This window comes from Phyllopteryx taeniolatus, chromosome 3 (assembly GCF_024500385.1).
Source record: "Phyllopteryx taeniolatus isolate TA_2022b chromosome 3, UOR_Ptae_1.2, whole genome shotgun sequence".
Lineage (NCBI taxonomy): Eukaryota > Metazoa > Chordata > Actinopteri > Syngnathiformes > Syngnathidae > Phyllopteryx > Phyllopteryx taeniolatus.
The window spans coordinates 29,642,584-29,663,955 of NC_084504.1; the positions used below are offsets into that span (position 1 = coordinate 29,642,584).

At 42.0% G+C, this 21,372-nt stretch overlaps 3 protein-coding genes across 17 annotated transcripts in view; 2 read left to right on the top strand and 1 right to left on the bottom strand.

Annotated features, from left to right (window-relative positions):
* emid1 (EMI domain containing 1) overlaps positions 1 to 5,263 on the top strand; it is a 53,309-nt gene extending 48,046 nt beyond the window's left edge. The window contains exons 11-18 of one of the 7 annotated variants that reach the window (XR_009787861.1): positions 575 to 627; positions 695 to 757; positions 846 to 890; positions 1,018 to 1,062; positions 1,228 to 1,239; positions 2,991 to 3,075; positions 3,258 to 3,348; positions 4,176 to 4,205. Coding sequence is in view for 5 of the 7 variants with exons in the window: in XM_061768407.1 (XP_061624391.1) it covers positions 575 to 627; positions 695 to 757; positions 846 to 890; positions 1,018 to 1,062; positions 1,228 to 1,239; positions 2,991 to 3,075; positions 4,176 to 4,309 (437 nt within the window). In the remaining 2 variants the exon portion in view is untranslated. Of the gene's footprint in view, positions 1 to 574; positions 628 to 694; positions 758 to 845; positions 891 to 1,017; positions 1,063 to 1,227; positions 1,240 to 1,337; positions 1,462 to 2,990; positions 3,076 to 3,257; positions 3,349 to 4,175 lie in introns of those variants that run through there. The other 6 variants (XR_009787863.1, XM_061768407.1, XM_061768409.1 and 3 more) reach the window with 6 other exon arrangements.
* rhbdd3 (rhomboid domain containing 3) lies at positions 289 to 21,333 on the bottom strand. Of its 5 annotated transcripts, none has more exons than XM_061768416.1 (6): positions 21,186 to 21,333; positions 7,590 to 7,973; positions 6,575 to 6,701; positions 6,247 to 6,486; positions 5,981 to 6,149; positions 289 to 3,386 (listed from the first exon to the last, which is right to left on the bottom strand). In XM_061768416.1, exons 2-6 carry the CDS (start codon positions 7,912 to 7,914, stop codon positions 3,366 to 3,368), a joined length of 882 nt encoding a protein of 293 aa, XP_061624400.1. In that variant the 5' UTR covers positions 7,915 to 7,973; positions 21,186 to 21,333; the 3' UTR covers positions 289 to 3,365. The 5 variants fall into 5 exon arrangements, with proteins under 5 accessions (XP_061624400.1, XP_061624399.1, XP_061624398.1 ...); XM_061768415.1 differs by lacking the exon at positions 21,186 to 21,333 and adding an exon at positions 8,070 to 8,572 and having other exon boundaries at positions 289 to 1,561; XM_061768414.1 differs by lacking the exon at positions 21,186 to 21,333 and adding an exon at positions 8,070 to 8,571 and having other exon boundaries at positions 289 to 3,377.
* ewsr1b (EWS RNA-binding protein 1b) lies at positions 9,420 to 18,573 on the top strand. Of its 5 annotated transcripts, none has more exons than XM_061768402.1 (15): positions 9,420 to 9,435; positions 9,899 to 9,935; positions 10,073 to 10,124; positions 10,475 to 10,628; positions 10,755 to 10,971; positions 11,061 to 11,314; positions 11,404 to 11,557; positions 16,027 to 16,064; positions 16,614 to 16,643; positions 16,730 to 16,845; positions 16,920 to 17,049; positions 17,449 to 17,538; positions 17,622 to 17,748; positions 17,824 to 18,150; positions 18,260 to 18,573. In XM_061768402.1, the coding sequence occupies exons 1-15, from the start codon at positions 9,420 to 9,422 to the stop codon at positions 18,294 to 18,296; spliced, it is 1,779 nt and encodes a 592-aa protein (XP_061624386.1). In that variant the 3' UTR covers positions 18,297 to 18,573. The 5 variants fall into 5 exon arrangements, with proteins under 5 accessions (XP_061624386.1, XP_061624389.1, XP_061624387.1 ...); XM_061768405.1 differs by having other exon boundaries at positions 16,614 to 16,634; XM_061768403.1 differs by having other exon boundaries at positions 16,030 to 16,064.
* Positions 21,334 to 21,372: the final 39 nt, after the last annotated feature.

Consider the following 21,372-nt stretch of genomic DNA (forward strand, 5'->3'; position numbering starts at 1 on the left):
TTTTTTTTGTTTGTTTTTTTTTTGCTGCATAAAAGCAATGGAACTGGACAGGAGGATTTACTCTTTAAAATACATGCACCAATACACAGCCCAAAACCTTGGCCAAATTTGGAATTGGAGTTCATTTTTTAGGTATGGCTGTACATACCAGGTATTGTCAGTGATCTCATATTGACAAGAGGCCAAGCATTTCACATTCCCTGCCATACGTACTTTGTTCCAAAATGTGTATATCTCAGAATTACCTGAGATCAGCACAATTATATTATTATACAACAGCTCCATAAATCATCCAAGAAAGAATTTATTGAACACTCAGCAGCCATGACATTAGTTACACCTGCACAATCATCCAGCTCATGTAGCTCTAATGTAACCAAAATATTAGAAACTGTTCATTATGATCCGGTGCTGTTCTACACAGCCACAATAATAAACATATTGATACAGACACAGCTCTTTGAAACAGTCAACGTAAACCGAGCATCTTTGTACAAATGTACCTAAAGAACTGCATTTGTGTTTTAATATTGACTCAGGGAAATTTCATGCTTGATGTCCAATTTTTTTTCAGGTCCCACAGGTCCAAAAGGCCCAGCAGGACCTCCTGGCCCACAGGGCCAGAACGTAAGCTTGCTGACAGACACCAAATTAGAAAAGGAGTTGTTGTAACTTTGGCTGTTTATATTGACAGGGTAAACCTGGCACACCTGGAACACAGGGTCCTATGGGGCCAAAGGGAGAGCGTGGGGAAAGAGTTAAGTACCAGTGATTCTATTCAGCAGCTTTTCTGTTTGTTCATCCTTCATGCTGAAACAAAACGGTGTGCTACATTTTGGATTCAGGGTCCATCAGGTTACCCGGGAGATAGGGGCTTCAGGGGCGAGCCGGTAAGCCAACCCCAACCCTAACCTCCGTTTTTAAGGATTATGAGGATCGTGATAATTGTCTCTTTGAAACGTAATGAAACTATTTCATTGTCGTTAAGTCACACTCTGTTGTACAATTCTTTTTCAGGGCTCACCGGGTCCCAAAGGAGAGTCTGGAGAGAAGGGCTTACCGGTGAGGAAGTAGCTCATTTAGTGGTCGCGTACAAGCACATTTAGTTGGGAAAAAAAAGCCCGGTTTTTGCTTTTAAGAACTATTTTAAAATCCCCTTGTTAAGTATTATATTTCCTCTGTCTGTCTAATCCTTCTTTTTCTTTGACCTCTTTTTCATTTTACAAGAGCAATCTAAATGTAAGATATTTTCTATTCAGGATAAGTGTATAGGCTAGATGTTTTCTTGTCTTCTCACCCACCATGTGTTTTTTTTTTTTTTGTACATGTGATTTCAGCTGGTGAACCGTATGCGTTTGTGTGTGGGGAAAGTCAGTCTTTATGCGTTTTTGTGTTGTTGGTCCTCGGGGTGCGCTCCGGACTGCGGCCCCCCGTCATGACACTGTCCTCTTGACCCTGAAGCTGTCTTGACTCCCTCTGCAAGCTATGGCTACCTTTCACAGTCACTTTGGCAGCATCTGACTTTGGCATATATGTCAAAATAGCATCACCACCATCAATCCTGTTGCAAGAATACACAACAACCAAGACAGAGAGGAGAAGGCTGAATCCTTGAGTACATTGACTAAATTCATGATCTTCTAAATTGATCGTCTTCTCTCTTAAGAATCAATCATGGTTGGTGTAACAAATGAAAGTAAATGCATGAGATGCATATGCCAAATCATTCCATTTATGTGTCAGTCGTGGATTCTGTTGGGTTCAGAGGTGTTGTGGAGTGGATACAGCTACCCTCTTTTATCCCATCTTGCAAAAGACTCATTTTCTGCATGTCGATATTAACAAGCGCATAACAAGGCTGCTACATTGAAATTAGGCAAAGTTCCCCCACATTATACTACATTTGTTTCTGCTTTAAATTAGTCAGTCTGCATTGGCTGAAGGTTTTTTACTTTGCCAACAAACATAAACCTTTGCCATTTCTGTCTTACTAATCCGAACATTTTAACCATGCAACCTCCCATTTGCATGCCTTCTTTTTGTGATGATGAATTAAGTTTTAAAGTAACTCACAAAACCATTGCCTTACGTTTAAACCCAAAAAGTGTCTGACAAAATTTTAATGTACACATACTGGACACTCTCTTCGGTACTCTTGCATACTCCCTGCACACTGCAAACTGAAGAGCTATTACAACAAACATTTACAGCACTTGACATTTTTTTTTTTTTAGGTCTTTAAACACACTTTTGAAAATGATAAACACATACAATACTGTCTATTATATAATATGTAGAGAGAGCAAGAGCAATGGATCACGCAAAGATTTTGTACACAGGATAAACAAATAGAGTAACAACTGTAAATCCACAATATAGCGGGACCGCGAAGCGTGAACTGCGATATAGCGGGGATTTACTATACTGTACATATATGAAAATCTTATTATAATTTATATAATAAATTATATAATTGTGTGGGGATATAAGAAAGGATAATGGGATCAATTCTTATCTTATTATCTTTGTGTACCTAATGAAGTATCCAGTGAATGCAGAGTATGCAGAGCATACTGGCATCTCTCAGCCAGATGGTGATTTTATGACCACGATAATATCAAATATGCAGTGGTGCTGAAAATCCTTTCCTGACTGCGTTGCAGAAAGACACAATAATGCACACGTAGCATGAGCACATCTAAATCCTGGAAGAGTTTGGTCCAGGTGTGTCAAACGTGTGACAGCTGTGACGTGCATGCTGCTGTTGTCCAGCCCAGCATGGCAGACACTGGCGTCATACTGTAGCAGCATGGCCAGAGAATGAGGGAGATGCAGCGACACGTAGGAAGCAGACAATGCTGGACAGATGTGTGGACTGTTTAACCTTCTAACTTCTGAACTGTACTGAGGGGGGTAAAAATGACCTGCATCTTGGCGAGCAGTTCTTAAGCTTGCGCTCCTAACCATGACGGCTGTATCTATCTTCACAGGGGGACGGAATACATCAGATCAGAGAGGCGCTGAAGATCTTAGCTGAGAGGGTTTTAATCCTCGAGACTATGATCGGTATTCATGGTGAGTAGGAGGCCTGAGGCAGGGTCAGTTTAAGGCAGGGGTCAAGGTAGGGGGCTCAAATTCCCACTGCACCGCTTGCTACCGGGACAGGGAGTGGGAACAGTCACGAGCAGCCCCCAGGACGCAGGCTGGTGTTTCCACACCCCCTCACACAGCACCCCCCTGTCACTGCTCTCTGATAGGACTTTAGCTCGCAGACGTTCCGCGACTTGCAGGCTGATCTTGAGCTTCTGGCTCGTAGGGTGACGCTGCTGGAGGCTATCATCTGGCCAGGTAACGATGAGACATCCTCACCCACCGCTCTGCTGGCCCTCAAATAGACACACACACAAGAAAAAAAAAAACATCCAGCCTAGAAAACCGAGGGAGTCTTGGAAGCATGACATGACAGATTCTGAACTTCTAGAACTGCGGAATCTTGATGCAGTTACTTTCAAGTACTGTAGATGGTTTGTAGTAATGCAATTTTATGTACAATTGTCATTTCGGGGAGACTTTTACGATCAAGCAAAGATATTGCTTTTAATTCATGAAAAACGTTGTGGGTTAATGTGTTTCAGTGTATATCTCATGTGCTAGTCTGGAGAGTCGTGTTGCAACATTTGGATTGAAAGACAGCATATCAAACACTTACTCTCAACAAACACATCGATGCTGTAGTCATGAAGCATAATTACTATTTGCTCAAAGAAAACAAAAAAAATGTTGCATTGCTTGGGAGGATTTAGATTATTTTTTTTTTTTCTTCTTTAATCATCTTCGTTTTGAGACTGTCAATAACTTGAAACGCTTGGTCACAGACAACCACAATGTATCCCGCCAGATATCTTGATTTGTCATACGTTCTCTTACACACTTGGATGAAAGCACAAAAAAGAGTGTACTTGCGCTTCCTAGTGCGGAAGACCCTTTGAGCCCTTCTAAGACAAGACAGGCTGGGCGAAGTAATGTAATAAAAAAATAATAATAATGTGTCCAATCAAAATGTGGGCATGCCTATGGTAATTCCAGTTAAGTGAGATAAAGACAACAGCGCACACGTGGTCAAACACAGTGCTGGGCAGGGAGGCCCTGTTCCAACTGCTTTCTTTCTTCAACAGAACCTGATCTAGGCTCTGGGGATGGACCCTTTGGCACAGCCTCCCCTAGTTTCTACAGAGATAAGCGTGCAGGTCCGCTTCCATATCGACTTGCTTCTCCTCTGTCCTCCGACACCAAGGTTCGAGGGAAGTAACCCCCCCCCCCCCCCCCCGAGGACTGCAGTCTGGTTTGGCTCCCCTTCCTATAGGTCGCATCAGCACTCCACACGTATTTGACAGCCTTTTTGAGGGGGCTTTCCTGTCAGATCTCGGTTGGGGGACACCTCAGGGAAATGCCAATGATACTCCACCATGTCCTCCTGCACCTGTGACAACTTGTTTGACATCCCCCGTCACCATAACCTCTCCCAGCTGCAGCTCCCCGCCTCTCACACCTTTGACAAAAGGAAGCTCTGAATTACCTGTGGTGCTCCTGGGCCCACACGTCGGGGCGATCGGGGTCCATTTGTAGAGATGTAACATAAGAGACTGGACTCGCTTTTGTAATTCTTTCTCAATGTAACAGCAATGCCATGAGATCTCATTATTTAAGTATATTGAGCAAGTACAATTTGCAGAACTACACAGATAAACTTCTATTATTCATTTTGCTATATCTCTTATATTGTTAAACTCAGTGTTATGTAGTGCACTGAAAAACAGTCGTCGCTACTTCAATTGAGATGTGTTGCTATATGTGAGTGTCACGTGTTTTCCAAGTAAAATACACACTGAAAAAGTGATCAAATATACTAAAACATATTTACATTTTTTTTTTTTTTTTTTTGCATATCCTATGATCCAGTGGATTTGATTTAATTCTGAAAATAATTGAGAAAAAAACTCAACACAGGAAATGGCAAAACTGGAACCACTGATGTTGGTGCTGTCATGGAAGACTTTTTTTTTTATCATCGTAAATCAAATTTATTGTGAAGTATTTAAAATTGTCTACGGTAGTTTCTTTTGTATGCTGTCGTATAACCAGTTCCTATTTTGAATTTTTATTTCCTGCAAATGTGTTAGTGCTAATATAATCCTGTCTCCTGATGATCGCTGTAATAAAACAATGTTCACTGTTTTTTTTAAAAAACATGTTATGTCACATTGCATCAGCACAAAATGCTAACATTACTTCATATTCTGAGACATTCACTCTGAAATACGGATGGGCGCAATTGGTGAATGAATTAGCTATTTTATTATGTTGATTGTGTGGAATGGATAAATGAGTCCACCCCATTTGAGGAGGACTTGATCTGTTTCTCAGAGAACAGAATAGACTTCACACTTATGATTAAGACTCACTAGTGGCTGAATTTTTGTGAATTTATCAGTGACCTGCACACATGCATTTTGAAGTGTAGCATCTCATAGAAAATATGGATGCTGAATGGTAACTCAGGGTGTCTACAAGCAATTAAGGCCAAGTGCAGTGACCCACTTGGCTCTGTTTTTACTAGTTTGTGGTCTCAAAACGGCTCACAGTGATGTGAAGTTGAGCTGCATCCATTTTGCATTTTTGTCTTCAATGTGGCAATGGCATACAAACCGCAGTTCCGAACATTCAGACAGATTCCAAGGCCCCATTAAAATTTTGAAAGTAACAATTCATTGATTAACTGATCATTAATTTTCATTGTGCTTGAAGGAAATGTAGTAAGATTCCTATCCCTAGTCTAAAACAATGTTCAATACAGATTTATTACACATTGGGGGGGAAAAAATGTAATGTTGAAGCGCTGCAAAATCCAAATATAAGTCTAATTTGCTGTGTAAAGGCAAACAGTGTTTCAGGCTCCATGTCAGGTGTAGCGTTGAGTCACCTCTGGGCCTTTGGATGGCGTGGTCTTCTTCCCCGTGGCTGTAACCACAGCGTGCTGTCCAACACGGTCATCTATGAGCAAGGAGATAGCGCCACCTAGCTCTTTTGAGGCTGCGAGCGCCACCACAGCTTTTTCTGTGGGAAAGCCCATCTTCTCCAGCTGCTGGAGTCTACCAAGAAACAAGTGTGGTCATCCTCCCGCCAAATCTTAAACCATCATCAATCATGTGCAAGAAAGACAATGTGGGGATATTTGTAGTTAGTGACCTCAGTGCAGAAACAGATGATTTTGGCACTTCGACTTTCCCATTCACTTCCTCTGGGGCATCCTGTAAGGACGCAAGTATTCCGGCCCTCAGCATCTGTTCTTCCAACACCTCTGCTTCAGACTCTTGCCTCCAGGCAGACGGGGGCTCCTCCCAGCGGTGGTGGTTCGATGTCAAGGGGTCCCTCATGGGAGGTGGCGCTGCACGATCTCCATGTACAAACTGAGACACTGATCTCGACCTTTGAGAGGCAATATATTAAAATAGTAAAACGATCGTAAATACGGTGGAGGTGAGAGTGGATATTCAATGGATGAATGGACTCATACGTCTGTGAGGAGCTGTAGGTTGGCAATCTTAGTCTGGATGAAGTGGGAATATACACTGAAGCGGGAATGAAGGTCAGGACATTGGCTTCCTCCAGCTCCTGAAGCATCCCAATGAAACCGTGACTATCTGAAAGGTTTATTAAGATGTGACAGCAATTTGAAAAGAAAAGAAAACTTTTAACGGTTTCACACGGTGATCGAGCAATTGTTTTCTACTTTACAATGGGGATATACATTCGTTGGCAAAGAACTCAAAAAGTGGCTGAAACAGTAGTTATCCTACACATTCTGAAGGCTTGAAACTAAATACAGTATAGTGTATGTATTTGTGTTCAGGAACAGCGATAGTCATGAAAATTGTATACAAATGATTATACTGAAAAAACTAAACTCAAACTATGATTACGTGAATAGATCAAATCATGGAAAAATATGCTTATATTATTTACATTATTAAAATTTACAGAGTCTTTGTGTAAGAGGATTTCACTTGCTTCAAGCATAATAAGGTATTATAACTTGAGATTTTATGAATTGTTATGACTAAATTTAGATTAAAATAAGAAATAACATAATTCCAAAGGTATAAGTAGTATACATATGCATTCACTAGTTTGAGGCTGACCGTTCACAGTCAGATTTTTCATGTCATCCATCTATCGACTTCTGCTTAACCCAAGGTCGGGTTGCGGTGGCAGCAGCTTAAGCAAGGAAGGCCAGACTTCTCTCTCCCCGGCCACTTCATCTCGCTCTTCCGGGGGATCCCGAGGCATTCCCAAGCCAACCGGGTGACGTAAAAGTCTCTCCGGTGTGTCCTGGGTCGTCGCCGGGGCCTCCTCCCAGCGGGATGTGCCTCCTGAACACCTCGTCCAGGAGGCATCCTAACGAGAGGCCCGAACCACCTCATCTGGCTCGTCTGGATTCGGAGGAGCGTGTTGCTTATCATTAATATTACATTCCCATGGATTATTATTTCAAATATTACACTATTTGGTGATATTTTAAAAAAGGATACAGTTATGACCAATGCATATGGCACAGAAATTAAGCAGGGCAGGTGTCCCGGGCAGCACGATCAGACAAAGCAGCAACAGCAACCAGGGTAGAGTCCAAACTGGCAAACAGCCTTGCAGCCGTCGCTTTGTCAAGTGACGGCACTGGGCTGTAAACAATGCCAGATGAATGGCAGCATAGCCACCGACCCGACTGGCCTCAAGGCTGAAGACAAAGATGACCAAGGTGTAAATGAGAGGTAATATTGCCATTGTCAGGGTGGAGAGGGCCACGTAGGCGACTGTGCCCCAGCGTCGCTCCTGACATGGTCCAAACAAGAGCAGCATAACAACGTCGACCAGCAGAGAAGGCAAATCGTCATGATTGAGAGCGTACAGGAACACATCTACAAGACACAAGGGTTGGGAGAAAATGAACAGTGTTGTTTGCTATGCATAGTGACAGTTAACCCGCAACTAGTATTCAGTACATGAATGGATACCTCTGAAACGTGGAAAGTGTCCACCTGGACCTAAACTGAGACTTGCTTGGGGCCCTGCAGCATACACCAACAAGATAAGTGCAACCAGCACGGTTGTTCCTAGAACGAATCCTGGACGATCTGATGCGGACCAGATTGAAAATACACGATAACGCATCACCTGAATGACTGGACTGTCTTTTTTTGTTTGCTTTGTTTTTGAGGGGGCGTTACGCCGTTACACTAGTCTGGAGTGAAGTGGCCATTATGTCGTTTTTCATCGTTGGAACATGAAATCATCTACTACTAGTATCTACTATCGCCTGACTACCACAACTAAAAACTGTTCTTGGCAGGAAAATGGTCGTTTGATCTTCTCCCCATGCGTTGATTAGATGTCAAAAAAAATATCCAGGGCTCAGTAAGAACACTTTTCTGTGTGGTTTGAAAGCTTCGTGTTTTGTTTTTAATACGATGCTTACTTCCGCCTGACGTCAACGCTTCTTCACTGGCAATTGAGTGACAGAGAATGATACTGCCACCTATTGGACATACAGAGACTTACAGCGTAACACAAGTTGCATTTACAGTACCGCAGGCCTGCTGTACTGTATTTAAGGTTTTGGTGCGTCTCAGACGATTTACACGTTTCAAAATTGAAGCCTGACTCTTTTAAGTTAAGTTAGGGTTGTTGCTTAATTTGAAACATATCAGAGACAAAAAGTCATCTCATTTGAGAGGCAGAAATCCAAGGATTTGGACTTGGGGAAACAAAAATGAACTTTTTCACACTTTCCATTTTGTGTGCATCAGCTACTTATACTTTGTGGTCTTTGTGATGTAAAACAACCAGAGTTTGAACATTTTGTTTATTTAGTTCTTTGGCCACTACAGAGAGGAGGAGTTGAATGTGAGGGAGTGGTTTCAAAAGTTGGTTTATTTTTTAACTATATATATGTATGTATATTAATAAACCAAAAAACAAAAAAAATCCAGCTATCAGTTCCCAAAATTGTTCTCACCTACCATTTCAATAATATGGTCATGAACCATTTGATTTGGGAAAGTAAATTATTTGAATAATAATTATTGTGTTGTTGTTCTGTTTCTTTTTGGTCTTTTCGGAATAAGGAGCCAGGAAATTGAACGCTGTATTTTCGTAAAAAAATACAAAATAAAGGTCACGTCACATACAAAAAAAAGTTTCGAAAGACACTTATGTAGTAGTAGTAGTGTTTGTGGGACAAACAAAGTATCGCGTGATTTCAAAGGATGAGTCTGCTGTCTCGCGATGTTTCGTGGTTGTTGCGCACTCAAAGGCGTCTCTCCAACAAGTCACTTGCTCCAGTCGTCTCTACCAAGGCACACAAAATGGCGTCGGCTCCTGGTAAGTGTCAATTTGGCATGATCTTCTTCATTTTGAGTCCGAACTGTTTAGTGATATTTGAATACTCGAGTGTTTTACTGATTTATTCAGGTAATGCGTCTAATGAATTCGTGTTTTAGCTTTGTTGAATCGAATATCGATCCCCGCGTATTGCCGCCTGGCACAAGGCCTAAAACGTATTGTAATTCATCGACGTAAGTCGCTTTTTTTCTACCCCCTCTATCCTCTAAATTTAGTCTCGTTTTTCTAGTTTTCTCTCCCTTTTGATATCAGAATTCAGAACGTGTCGAGTTACACGTATTGTTAGCAGCATGATTGTTGAAGCTTCGCCAGTCATTGTTCGGCCGCAGTTGAATGGCGCTGAAAACGGCGGGCCAGTTGAACTGGATTTTAGCATTAGCATCGTGGCTACTGGCGCTTCAAAGCTAACCAATGTTATTTTTTTTTATTTTACTTTCAACAGATTACAGTTCCTACAGCCAATCAAGTTCTCAGCCGGGGTAAGTGTTCAACTATCAGACTGTAATTATTATTCCGGGCTGGGAATCGGTAATTGTTGAGCGGACACGTGCTTTGCTCGTACATTGTCGCCATTGTGCCCTCTTTTCGAGTCAGTCTTAAATTGCCTTCTTTGCAGGTATGCTTCGTATGCTGCTCCGGCCTCTCAAGCCTATGGACAATCTGCCCAGGTAAACCATTATTCTGATTCTGTGTTCTCAAATGCCCAATCATGGTTTATTGAATACTTAATTTATCCCGCGAGGGAAGTCACAGAAGCAATATTCACACACATGCACACAAATAACGTAAAAATAACCAACGAAATGCAAACGTACGAAAAGTAGCATTGAAGAGGAGTTACAAGACAATAAATCTAAACAAGGTGGCAGTAAACGGTCGGCTTTCACTAGATGAATATAATCATCCAGGACAGTGAATGAATGAGTTAAATATTTTGGAAGTTGAAGTTTGTTTACACAAGGGTATAAGTTATGCTTTCTATGATATCACTGATTTAGTTTTGATTTGACTGCCACAGCAGAGTTATGGCCAGCAAAGTTATGGATCCTATGCCCAGCCTGCTGCTGCTGCGGCTGACAATGCGTTCACCCAGGCAACCCCAGCTGCTGGAAGTTACACTCAACAGCAACCTCCGCAACAATACAGCTCCTCCTATGGCCAGCCAGCACAAGGTATGTGATCAGAACAGATCCATTGCAATAGTGCTCTGGACACAATTAGTGGGTCACCAAACCTCAAGTTGTTTGTCATTTGCCTCTGCGCTATTTGAGAAACATTTTGTCTTATATGCTCCTCAGCTGGCTATCCTGCTGCCCAGTCGACTGCTCACAGTTACACCCAGTCGTCCCAGGCTTATGGCGCACAGGCTTATGACGGCGCTCCTGCTGCTGCTGCTGCCGCCGCCGCTGCGGCTGCTCCAGCTGCTTCCCAGTCTTACGGGTCTCAGCCGGGGTATACTGCTCAGTCTGGATATCCTGCTTATGGCCAGCAGCCAGCTCCTGCTGCACCACAGAGGTTTGTACCCCTTTACAAGAAACGGGCTATCTGGAATACAGCTAAGCTTTTTGCTGCATTTATTTATTTGTCTGTCTGTCTCCTATTAGTTACAGTGCGAACAGCCAGCCTGCTGGTTACACTCAAAGCAGCTACTCCCAACAGGCAGGATATGGCCAGCAGCAGTCTGGCTACCAGGCTCAGCAGAGCAGCTACAGCCAACCGCAGGGTGGGTACCAGCAGCAGGCCCAGCAACAAGCCCCTCCTGCTTACCCACCCCAGGCTGCAGGTTCCTATGGGCAGCCCGCAGCCAGCCAGTATGGCCAACAAGGTGGACCGCCCAGCTATCAGTCCAACCATTACAGTAAGCCGCTGCCTTGTTTTTGTACTACAGCCCCTTGAGGGAAAAAAAGAGGCAAACACACATTCTGATTGGGTTGTTATTGTTTATAGATAATTACAGACAGGATGGCCAGGGTGGGGGTTCTGGCTACTCAGAACCTTCAAGGTACTCAGAGGGCAGGGGTCGTGACGGTTTTGACAGAGGAGGAATGATGCATCGTGGCCGTAGCGGCATGGGTCGTGGCGGCATGGGTCGTGGCATGGGGTAAGCGTCTTTCTTTATCACGTAATCAACATTTCTATTTTTGACTTTGCAGGTGCCGTGGCCGCTTAGGGCAGGGCTGAGGCAAATGAGTCAAGATGCTGCGATGATGACCAGTGCACTTTTTCATTTTACACTTTGATTTATTGTTAAATTAAATTACTTACCAGCAAAGTTACTGTTTTGCGCCAATGTTTCTCTCAGCCCTGCCCCTAAGTTGCCTTGGGGTAAGTGGAGTATCTTTTACTTTCTATCAATACATTTATTGGGGCCTGTGCATAATATAGGAAGAGACAGGTTTTATCATCTGAACAAATTGAATAGCAAAGGGTTTCTTAAAATCAGATTTTAGTTACAAACGGTAGACAAAAAGAATGGACGGATCTTATTCTTCAAATGGATATCAACTCAATGTATTTCAACGCACCATACAGATTCACCATTCAGTGTTTCACTGGTGTACTGTACAGAAAGTTGGTGAGGAGCCTTAAAAATAACATTTGTGAATATTATTCTGATACGTGATTGCGAAAGTTGAGTTTATAGATAAGTTTAGCATCACAGATGGAGTGAGTGGGTTTTGCTTCTGATTTGTTAAATTCAGTCCGATGCACTAAAATATACATGAGGGGTGTCATTTATCAACATTCCTACTTAAAATTGTTTGGCTTTTGTGTAAACGGGCCTGCTTCAGTGTTTGGTTTTTGCAACAGCATTCACAGTTTATGTCTACCTTAAGAGGCTATTTAAATATTGGCAACAATGGAAAGGGAACTGAGCGATTGTAAAGGCGCTTTTGGTGCCGAAAAATGTGAATTGTGTCAAAAGGCTAGTCAAATGAGAGAAGAAACATTACCAGTTTTCTACTTTGGTGTTTTTTCAACTTTTGTTTGTGGCTAACCGTTTTTATTATGGGCCCCCAAACTAAAAAACTTTTAAGGGGCGCCTCCAACAAATGTAATGCACAGTTTACTGAACTTCAAAGCAGCTACCGGTTTCATGTCACCCAGCTGCTTTTGGAGATTTTTTTTTTTTTAATCACTGGATTACACCAGCTGCCAATTTTTTAAGGGTAATGTATACAAATACAAGTCATGGGTTTTGCGAAGGGAAAGCATCTTTGTGTGGTATATAGTGATTTGGTATTAGCGAAATATATATATTTTTTTGCCATAATGCCACTTGTTTATTTGCTCTCTATGCGCATTTGCCCATTTTACATGGTGTTTGTTGGTGTGCATAATGCAGAGATGTCAAGTGTCCCCATTTTGTTACGGGAAGTTGGTGTGTTCTGCTGTTACGCAGTACTCAGAAATGTTCCGAGAAGACGTTTTGCGTGTTAGATTCACCTCATAGTATATTAAACATTTTATAATATCAGCAGGTTTTTTTTGTTTTGTTTACACAAGAGTGCTGAGTTGGACTTTTGAGATCTGCACAATGGGCTAAAGGATTATAAGACCCATTCAGAAATACTTGCATTTAATTTTTTATTTCATTATTACATGAGCATTACCATGGAGGTCTTCAATTTATAACGTGATAAGGATTTTAGGCCATGAATGAATGAATCACCCACACCCACGTTCATGCTTTTTACTCCAAATATTTTTGACTTTTATCCACTTCATGGGCGTCTTGTCGGACTCTGCAGGACTGCACACTGTCAGATGTGACATTGCTGCATGTAAAAGTTTTCTCGTCAGGAAGACAGACGTGTTTAAGGCCGAACACTTGAGGCTGTCATCATCAAGGACAAATTTAATTTTGCGCTGCCCAGCAGACATTTTGAGGAATTGCAAGTGCAAGCAAGAACCTCAACAGTGCTTGAACAGCTGAACTTGTAACATACAGATTTAATATACACGTATAATTTGTTGATACTGAACTTCATATTAAAGGTATTGGTCTCATTCTGAGTCTTTCTCAGAGCCTGTTTGTTTCGGCTGACATGCAAATGTTCCTGACAAAATCAAAATGTTCCTGACAAAATATCTAGAATGTTCCCGAGAGGTGAGAGGTTGGCATCTCTAATGTAAATGTATGTTCACTAGTTTGACCCATCCCATAATACACTTATCTATCCACTATTGGGTATTCCTGCTTTTAATTTTTTATTTGGTAATCTATATTTTAGTTCGGAGTGGGCTGTTGTTGTTTGAAAACATTTTTTTTAAGTCCAGGTCTTGATAAAGAGGTCAATGAGGTTCAACTTAGTTTTTTTTCTTATAGGGTCAACTTAAAGGTGCTTTCTTTCATGTGTACATGATTATTTGTAGTGAAAACTTGATTTGCGTAGTCGAACGCTTTGCTTTTCAAGGGTTCACAATTAAAAAAAAATAAAAAATTAAAAAATTTAGAAATGCCATTCATGACTTGGTCTTTATATATGGCCATTATGCAGGACTCTTAGTAAAGGCCGATTTGATTGAATCGGACGTGTTATAGGTTAGCAACCATGATAAATAAGGTGTAGACCTAAGTATTTCAGTTCAGAATTTTAGCATTGCACAGGGGTGTTAGGGGGAGGTGGGTTGGTTACAATGTCATTTTGAAATGTTAAAACTGTATTTTGTGTTTTGGAATTAACTGTTTGAACACATTTGAGCACTTTTTAACATGCTTTGTCACATTTGTACCGTACAGGTAACAGAGCCATTTAAAAGCATCTTTTCTCTAGAAAGTATCTGTACTCAGTGCAGAGGCGCCAACTTAAGCCCCGCAGGAGGGATCTTAAACAGATTGGGGGTCTGCCTTTTTTTCCCCAACAACTGAGGACGGTGGTGTTTCTGAGCATGTTGGGTGTTTTATTTTGTATTTTATTTTTAATTCCTGAACAAGTGTTTTAAAAGTCAGTGGTCATTTCTGTAAAATGTGTACTTTTTTACTAGGGCTGCACGATATATCGTTTGGGCGTCTCCATCGCAATGTACGTGTGCGAAATAGTCACATTGTAGGTCCTGTGATGCAGGTGTACAGCGGACCCCCGCATACTCTCGGATCGGCACCTGCGGATTTGCCTTTCCGTGGATTTTAAAATTTTTAAAATATTTTCTTTTTGTGGGGTGGAACCAACCCCCCAAAACACTTATTGATGGCTTATTCAAGAGTTTGGGGTTTTTATTTTTTATTTTTTATTTTATTCTTCCCCCCCCCCCAATGCAATGTTTGCTATTTGAGGTCTGGCCCGCTCCCTATCCCACTTGAATAGTGGGGGTCCACTGTATTGCAATGCAGTGAGTCAACTGTAATGTTTAAGTGACCAGCAGAGGGAACTGTTGGGACGTGGTTAATGTGTTAAGGAAGTAGCAGTACTGCGACTTCTGCGATGTGTATATCGTACACAAGGTTCGCTCAGTGGGTGTGTACAGTTTGACAGTAAAAAAAAATAAAAATAAAATGCAAATAAGAGGCAAAATGTTCTTGCTTAGAATTGTCACTCCCAGTTATAGTTTACTGTAACACGTAAAACAAAGAATTAAAGATCCTGCGCTAACTTCTTGCACAAGTGAAAAGCCAGGCATGCTGAGATACCAATGTTTTGGTAATTATTATAAACCTTCAAACAACGCACACAAAGCAACCAAGAGTGTTGTATACTTCTTGTACCATAACTATTAATGAGGACACGGTGGAAACAATCACAGATCTGCATTTAATGTGTCACGCTTCTGAATCCAACAAATGCAAGTCGCAACGGATTACGGGGGGGCTAAGGCATTTTTGAAGGGACAAACTTAAGGTGTGCACGTGTTGCTTAAACTAATGCATTGAGACAGAAATACCAATGCATAACTGATTTAAAAAAAAAAAAAAAAGTTATACTACAGTATAACTGGGCATGAAAAATTATTAACTTGATCAACCTGCTCAATATATTTAAGTACAGGTAGAGTTTACACAAATGATTCAGTATTGCGCTGTGCGCTTTCTTTTCTACTGAAGAGAGGGGAAAAGGAGAAGTGTGTTGGTTTTAACATGTCACAAGTATGTTATCCTGTATTTTCACATCGCAATATATATCTCAGGGTTAAAATTGGAGAAATGTTTGTCCAATATCGTGCAGCCCTACTCTTTACATTTTTCCTATGTAATATTTTCTTGTACCTTTTATTGTATGCACTGGTTAATGTGAACTTTCAGATGCATTGTCCTGTTTTTATCTGGATCGCCTGTAAATAACTAGAGCCTAACGTTAAAAAAAATGGTACATTTCTTTCAATGCATCTAAAATTTTTACAAATGTTTAGCTTCTGTAACATTCTTTCCAAGCTTCTATGCACACCTGTTTTCATCGTTACTATTATTAACACATGATCCCCTCAGTTAACTCTGTATAACATTGGGGGCTTTGACTTGCTGTTAGTTTCGACCGAATGTTTTTGACTCCCTCAATCAAGCCACTTTGCTCGAGCCATGGATGTGGCTGTAAAAAGGAAATGGCCTTCATATCTTCATTTATTCCCCCATAGCAGCGCTGGAGACAGAGGTGGCTTCAGTAAGCCTGGTGGTAAGTTAACGAGAATTACACTGGTTAGTCCTTTACAAGCCTTCGTAACTTCCGAGTATGTTTTGAGTATTCATTTTGATATCGTGGTATGACACGTCAATTTATGAGCACACCCTAATTGGGGGGAATTTGTCCAATGCCTGAGACCATTTTCGCTGATGTTCTTGGTGTAATTCAGCCATCGCTTATGGTTTGATCAGTTTTCAAAGGTTAATGACAAAATGCCACTCTTGACTGGGATGACTTTAAAAAATATATATATATTTTTTTTTTTAATCATGTTACTTATGTTTTTCTGGGGAGCATTTATTGGTCTAAGAGGCTTTTCAAAGAACAAAAAAATTATTGTTCCATGGGGTCAAAAGGTATTTTACTTTTCCAATTGCGTGTACACTATGATGGTTAACATGGCCCCGCAGTGTGTAATGACGTCTGGACTGTTTTGTAGCACTCTTCAGGTCTTTTATGCTGGATTTGAGTAGCACATGCTCACTGTTTTTTTTTTCCTTCTCTCCCCAACACCTTTGGGCGCCACTCACTGGACGATAGGACACATGGGCGGCGAAGAGCGTGAGATGGGTTTGTTGAATTTGAGCATTGACTTAAAAAGTCACACTGAAAATTTGGAGATATTTTTGCTTGAAATGTTTTTATGCTGCTTTTAGGACGGCCTGAAGAGCAAGACGAATCTGAGAACTGCGCTATCTACATGACTGGCTTGACTGAGAAGGCCAACATTGAGGAGATGGCAGAATTCTTTAAACACGTCGGGCCAATTAGAGTAAGAAATGCCTCACACATGGAAAACTTGAAACAAAACAAAAAACAGGATGCTAACTGCTCTTTTCTAACCAGTTCAATCGCAGGCTCGGCCAGCTTGCCATTAACATCTACACTGACAAGGATTCGGGAAAGCCCAAGGGAGATGCCACCCTCTCCTACGAGGAGGCAGCATGCGCCAAAGCTGCTGTGGAGCACTTTGATGGTAGAAGAGACGGTTTAATTTTCAATAGGCACGGGCCGGTATCAGATTCTGAGGATGTGATGACTTTGAGCAACAATATTGCTGTATTGTAAATTTAAAATTTATCATTTTATAGTACTTGTGTAAGTAACTATTGCAGCGAGGGGTGTCCTGCTAAGAACTCAAATGGGACTCAACGCGTTTGGTAGTACACTGGTGTGGCCTGCACTTTTTTTGAAGACTCAAAACTAGCTCTGGCTTACTAACAAACTGACTGGTTTAACTAATTGATCAGCTGGCAAATTTTTGGGTAACTGACCTTTCAAATCCGTGGCATAGCCTTTAAACCGGTACGTCCCATGCCTAGTTTTCAGCAGTCGTGTGAAATTCAAATGCTTATTTTTATCGTCCAAATCCCAGGTAAGGAGTTTCAGGGCCGCAGGCTCAAGGTGTCAATGGCACGCCGTAAAACCCAGATCCCCATGCGTGATGGCATGATGGGCCGTGGAGGTAGGTTGCATACAGGGCTTGTCTGCTTTTTCACGTTTCAGTGTTTATAGTTCCTTTTGCAAGTGTGCCAAATACCCCATTAGGTATGATGGGCCGCGGAGGCGACCGTGGCGGGTTCATGCCCCGAGGCGGCCCACGTGGCATGGGCCGAGGTGGGCCGACAGGAGCCAACATGCAGCAAAGGGCCGGGGACTGGGAGTGTCCCAATCCGTATGTTTTTGGTTATCTTTTTATCTCGCTTGTACAGTGGGGGCGGCACTTGCTTAATATGTGCTTTTCCTCCAGGGGTTGTGGCAACCAAAACTTTGCCTGGAGGATGGAGTGCAACCAGTGCAAAGCTCCCAAACCAGAGGGCATGAGCGGTGGGCCTCCATTTGCTCCTGGAGGTGAACGAGGCAGAGGCGGAATGGGAATGCGAGGAGGCAGAGGAATGGACCGCGGCGGGCCCGCAGGTGGTCCCGGAGGCTTCCGAGGAGGCTGGGGAGGCGATCGTGGTGGATTCAGGGGGCGCGGCGGCATGGACAGAGGTGGTTTCCGTGGTTCCCGTGGAGGTCCGCCCATGGGTGGCAGAGGAAGGGGAATGGGACCACCAGGTGGCAAGATGGATATGAGGTACATCCAGAGCTCAACTCGTCAATATTTTTGTGCAACTAGCCTAAGAGCTTTAAAGCTGTTATGTGACACCTTTTGCTGAGTTGTGCTTTTCGTTGCTCTCTCGTAGGGACCATCGCCAGGAGCGCAGAGAGAGACCATATTGAAGTTCTTAAACCTTCCTTGTATGGAATTTGTTTTAAGATGAGCGTTTTTAATTTATGGTTCCATATGTTGATCAGTTATCAGACTGCTTTCAAACATCCTCTGCAGTTTCCACTTCCATTTTTACTTTACTTATTCTAGTTTGTTTATATGACAACTTATGTGCATGCCTTTTTTAAAATGCTGCTTAGTTTTGTCATTGTATCAACGCAGTACATGTGCAACAGCCTGCCCCCTTTCCTTCAAAAATTGTTGTGGGGAATAAATCTTTTATTGATATGTTTTGTTGGGTTTTTGAATCAAATTTACTAGGTGTGCAGAGTCACACAAACTGGTAGAGCTGTCAAAATTTGATTGACGGCTAATGGATTATCAAATTAATCAATTATTTCGACAAGCGATTAATCGTTTGGACTAGTCATTAGCTTAGAATTGTCCAAATCCTTTGATTTCAGCCTCTCAATAGTCAAATGAAGCAGATTTATATTTTGTTTAATCAAGACATTGATTTTACTTGGGTAGAAATGTTGATCATTGTTTTCCAATTTGTTACGGACCAAACCAGTAACTGAATAATCAATTTATGGGGGGAGGGCTCGGTTTATTCTTTTACGAATAAGATCTTTATTTGCAGCTGAAGTATGAATAACCTGTAATACATTAGTTGAACCTGAAGCAACCTTGGGGGTGTAATTCGATTAAGTAGCCCGTTGCACAAAACGTTATTGTTTTAATTGTTAAATAACAAAAACTGTTAATGAACAGTGGCAAAAATATTTTGTATCTGATTAATGGGACTAGTGGAGTCTAAAAATATTTGGTAGTGACAGCCCTAAACTATAGTTCATCTACTGTGTCAAAGTCAAATGGTTATTTTAAAAACCAGTTTCTACATATTTGTACACAGTCTTAATTGTCTTACTGCTCTCAGAAGTAGAGCATGTGAAATCTTGATTCTATCTGCAAACAAATGGTTTCAAATTCCAAATATGTTTGCAATTGCCTCGTCCCAACCCCCTGCTACAAAATCACTTTTGCAGCGGACACGGGAAGCCGTTCTCAGTGAGTGATGGGCTTGAACGCACGCTTTACCGACAGAGAAGCTGATTCATCCAGGCCCAGAAAATGATCTCATCACCACCATCCCCACCGCCCCCCCATTCTCTTGCCCTGGCTCTCTTCCGCTCCCCTCCCTTCCCTTCTTTCTCTCACTCCTCCTTGAACAGACCCATCCCTCTGGTTTTAAATCAAAACAAGCCCCCCTCCTTGGCAGCAGGCGCTGCTGAAGTTCAAACTATCACGCATAATGAGAACTTACAAGCTGCTCCAATAGAGGAAAGGCAATATAAAACGTTTTAAGTTTGTTTGTTGTTACATTGTACCTATTTTCAAAAGCCAGTTACTCTTCCATATAGCTTAAACCTAAAAAATGACCCCCAGACTGCTGACATTTTTAAGAGTTCAAAACTATTTTGTTTGCAGTTTACCTTCATGCGTTCTCGTCTTTCTGGTCCTAAAGGCAACCGACTCTTTGTTTACAGACTGCTTAAGGGCCCAAGCAGGTGATGTTTTCACTTATTTGTTAACATTCCAAAAGAACCTGATCATCAGGTCTGCTGCCCCAACTGTTGAACATTTATTGATCTCTGAAGAAACTTGCTTGTGTTGTAAATGTATAACAGTGGATCCATATGAAAGTCAAGGAACTATTCTGCCTTCAAATATGTTGACGAGATAACAGATGAACGGCTGTCCAGTTTTTCTGTTAATCTACAACCTTCCGCTGTTAAAAAAGGCTCCGTCTGTCACGTGTCACTCACTCATATTAAACACACAAAGAGAAGCGGGAATGACAAAACGCCGCTGCCGAAGCACCGTGCGATCGTTTGTCAAGGTCATGCAGCTTGAGGAGGTTTGCAGCGGGATGACAGTCCCGTGAGCCCAGGAGGCCTCGGCCTCACACGCCGCACAAAGACTTCATTATAGTGAGAAGAAAACCAGGGAGTGTATTTATAAATAAACCTCTCGTATGGGAGCCGAATTAAAGAAATTAAGCTTTGCCAAGAAGTTTGGAGTTTGTCCTTTAAAGTGCTTTGTACCGGACTACTGCTATATTAGTCATTCAAACTGCTCATCTTTTTGCACAATTGTCAAAAAAATATATAATTTGTACCGGCATTACCAGATAACTAGCAACCCTTTACTGCTCAGTGACTGTTTTTTTTTTTGGCAATGTCTTTGTCTCAAACGTGTTCTGTCAATGGACTGACTGACTTGGCATACTAGAGCGGCTCCGACTACCCAAGACAAATTCCTCCCTTGTGTGTTTTTTGGACATACTTGGCAAAATAAAGATGATTCTGATTTGCAGTGTTAAACCTTACGTGTCATTGTTGACCACTGCCTATTGTGAATTCAAAGAGATGTTATTAGCAAGCTGAAATACTAAAGAAAGAAACGACCTGATGTTTATATTCCAAAACCAATGATCCAATACAGGAAAGAACGCAAATGGTAGCACTAGTGGTTGACTCGTCTGCCTCACAGGTCACGTTCTGGAGCATGTTTTTTTTTTTTCCCCCTTCTCTCTCCCTGGGTCCTCCAACTTCCTCCCACATTCCCAAAAGATTCATATTAGGTCCACTGAAGTCGGCCTTTGCAGGGTGTACCCCGCCGTATGTGGAGGCCGTCGACGCCATCTACATGGATCTGAAGTCCCTGCACTTCCGCTTGCGCTAACAGATATGACACAAAAAAAGTGGTGCATAAAGTGTGCAAGCTAAATCATGTCGGCTCATCAAAATATTAGGTCGCTTTCCGAAAAATCGACTATATTAGCATGTTTAGCACGCAAATACGCCCCCCCCCCTAGCGTGGGATGATGACGTCACCTGCTTGTCTTTGATCTCTTCCGGCCTCCCCTTTGAACGGTTTGCGGGCAAACGTCCAAGTTGTTCAGTTGAGCTGAAAAGTCGTTTTCATCGCTCATTCGCGTAGACTCTGCGTCAAATGGGAGTTAGCTTCTTACGTCTCATTTCAAGTAGTAAGTGGAAGTTGTTGCAAGCCTTCTGTCGGTTG